We start from the raw sequence: 2,500 nt of genomic DNA on the forward strand, positions 1-2,500 counted from the left end.
GACATCATCCTGACGGATGATAACTTCTCCAGCATCGTGAAAGCCGTGATGTGGGGGAGAACGTGTACGACAGCATCTCCAAGTTCCTGCAGTTCCAGCTCACCGTCAACGTGGTAGCTGTTATAGTGGCCTTCACTGGAGCCTGTATCACTCAGGTAACACACACACACACTCAGGTAACACAGACACTCAGGTAACACACACACACACACACTCACACACAGCTAACACCCCTCTCTCTCTCCCCCCCTGCAGGACTCCCCTCTGAAGGCGGTGCAGATGCTGTGGGTGAACCTGATCATGGACACCTTCGCCTCTCTGGCCCTGGCCACCGAGCCCCCCACTGAGTCCCTGTTGCTCCGGAAACCATACGGCCGCAACAACCCTCTCATCTCCTTGACGATGATGAAGAACATCCTGGGACACGGGATCTACCAACTCATCATCATCTTCACTCTGCTGTTCATAGGTGCACACACACACACACACATGCACACACACACGGATACACATACACACATACACACACCTCAGCTGTTTAACATCTCCATCTTTCTTTCCTCTCCTCCCCTCCCCTCCCAGGTGAGCGTATCTTCAACATCGACTGCGGGCGTAACGCCCCCCTGCACTCGCCCCCCTCGGAGCACTACACCATCATCTTCAACACCTTCGTGCTCATGCAGCTCTTCAACGAGATCAACGCCCGCAAGATCCACGGGGAGAGGAACGTGTTCGACGGCATCTTCAACAACCCCATCTTCTGCTCCATCGTCCTGGGAACCTTCGTCATTCAGGTGGGGGTGGGGGGGGGAGGAGGAGGGAGGGAGGGAGGAGGAGGGAGGTAGGGGGGAGAGAGGAGGGAGTAGGAGGAGGGAGTAGGAGGAGGGGGGAGATTATAGTTGTGATCCTGTTTCCTGGTGCAGATAGGGTGGAGGGAGGGAGGGAGGGAGGGAAGGAGGGAGGGAGGGAGGGAGGGAGGAGGAAAGGGGGAGAAGGGAGGGAAGTAGGGGGGAGGGAGAGGGAGTAGGAGGGAGGGGGGGAGATTATAGTTGTGATCCTGTTTCCTGGTGCAGATAGGGTGGAGGGAGGGAGGGAGGGAGGGAGGGAGGGAGGGAGGGAGGGAGGGAGGGAGGGAGGGAGGGAGGAGGGAGGGGAGGGGAGGGGAGGGGAGGGAGGAGGAAAGGGGAGAAGGGAGGGAAGTAGGGGGAGGAGGAGTAGGGGGAGGGGGACGGGGGAGGGGAGATTATTGTTGTGATCCTGTTTACTGGTGCAGATAGTGATGATGTAATATCCTGTTTCCTGGTGCAGATAGTGATGATGTAATATCCTGTTTTTACTGGTGCAGATAGTGGTGATGCAATATCCTGTTTCCTGGTGCAGATAGTGATGATGTAATATCCTGTTTCCTGGTGCAGTTTGTGATTGTCCAGTGGGGGGGGAAGCCGTTCAGCTGTGCTCCTCTGAACGTGGAGCAGTGGCTGTGGTGTGTGTTCGTGGGCGTCGGGGAGCTACTCTGGGGGCAGGTGAGTCTTATTGTGTCAGCAGGTTTACCTGTGTGTTTACCTGTGTGTTTACCCGTGTGTTTACCCGTGTGTTTACCCGTGTTTACCCGTGTGTTTACCCGTGTGTTTACCCGTGTGTTTACCCGTGTTTACCCGTGTGTTACCCGTGTGTTTACTCGTGTGTTACCCGTGTGTTTACCCATGTTTACCTGTGTTTATCATTTTTAACACTTTGGCAAACCTAGCCTATCTAAAGCTCTGATAAATGATTGAAACCATAAATGATGAACTGCTCCTGACCATATACTATGTAAAACTTATGTTACATGTGAGGGTGTGTACAAGTGTGTTTCCGAACATGTGTGTGCATGTGTGATATCATCACCCATCACTGATGACCACCATCTTTGTTACCATGACAACAGGTTATCGCAACGGTACCGACGGATCGGTTACCGTGCCTGAAGGAGGCGGGGCTAGGTCTGGAGCCCAGCGACGAGGAGGGGGAGGAGCTAGCAGATGATGAGGACGAGATCGGACTGCGCTGAGAGAGAGCTGCGACGTGGTCAGATTCTCTGGTTCAGAGGCCTCAACCGCATCCAGACACAGGTACGACCGCAACACCACCGCAACACCACCGCAACACCACCGCAACACCACCGCAACACCACCGTAACACCACCGCAACACCACCGCAACACGACGCCTTCTTGATCTACATGTAGCTTCTTCTGCAGGGCTACTGTTGATGATGACCAGATGTATTCCCTTCTCTCTCTCTATCCATCTCTCTCTCCATCTTTCATTCTGTGCATCTCTCTCCTTCTCTCTCTCTATCCATCTCTCTCTCTCTCCATCTCTCCACCTTTATCTCTCTCCCTCCATCTCTCCATCTTTCTCTTTCCTCTCTAACTTCTCTTTTCTCGTTCTCTCTGACTCTCTCGTTCTCCTTTGCCAATTGTAACAAGCTTGCTTTCCTCTTTCCTCTTCCTGTTTCG

At 53.6% G+C, this 2,500-nt stretch overlaps 1 protein-coding gene across 1 annotated transcript in view; it reads left to right on the forward strand.

Moving 5' to 3' along the window:
• atp2b3b (ATPase plasma membrane Ca2+ transporting 3b) overlaps positions 1–2,500 on the forward strand; it is a gene marked incomplete at its 5' end in the record, with an annotated part of 9,830 nt that continues 7,330 nt past the window's right edge. The window contains 7 exon segments of the mRNA XM_062460473.1: positions 1–55; positions 58–155; positions 256–469; positions 583–794; positions 1,416–1,523; positions 1,928–2,038; positions 2,040–2,111. Of these exon segments, the coding sequence (XP_062316457.1) occupies positions 1–55; positions 58–155; positions 256–469; positions 583–794; positions 1,416–1,523; positions 1,928–2,038; positions 2,040–2,111 (870 nt within the window).

The sequence above is a fragment of the Osmerus eperlanus genome, chromosome 4 (assembly GCF_963692335.1).
Source record: "Osmerus eperlanus chromosome 4, fOsmEpe2.1, whole genome shotgun sequence".
NCBI lineage: Eukaryota > Metazoa > Chordata > Actinopteri > Osmeriformes > Osmeridae > Osmerus > Osmerus eperlanus.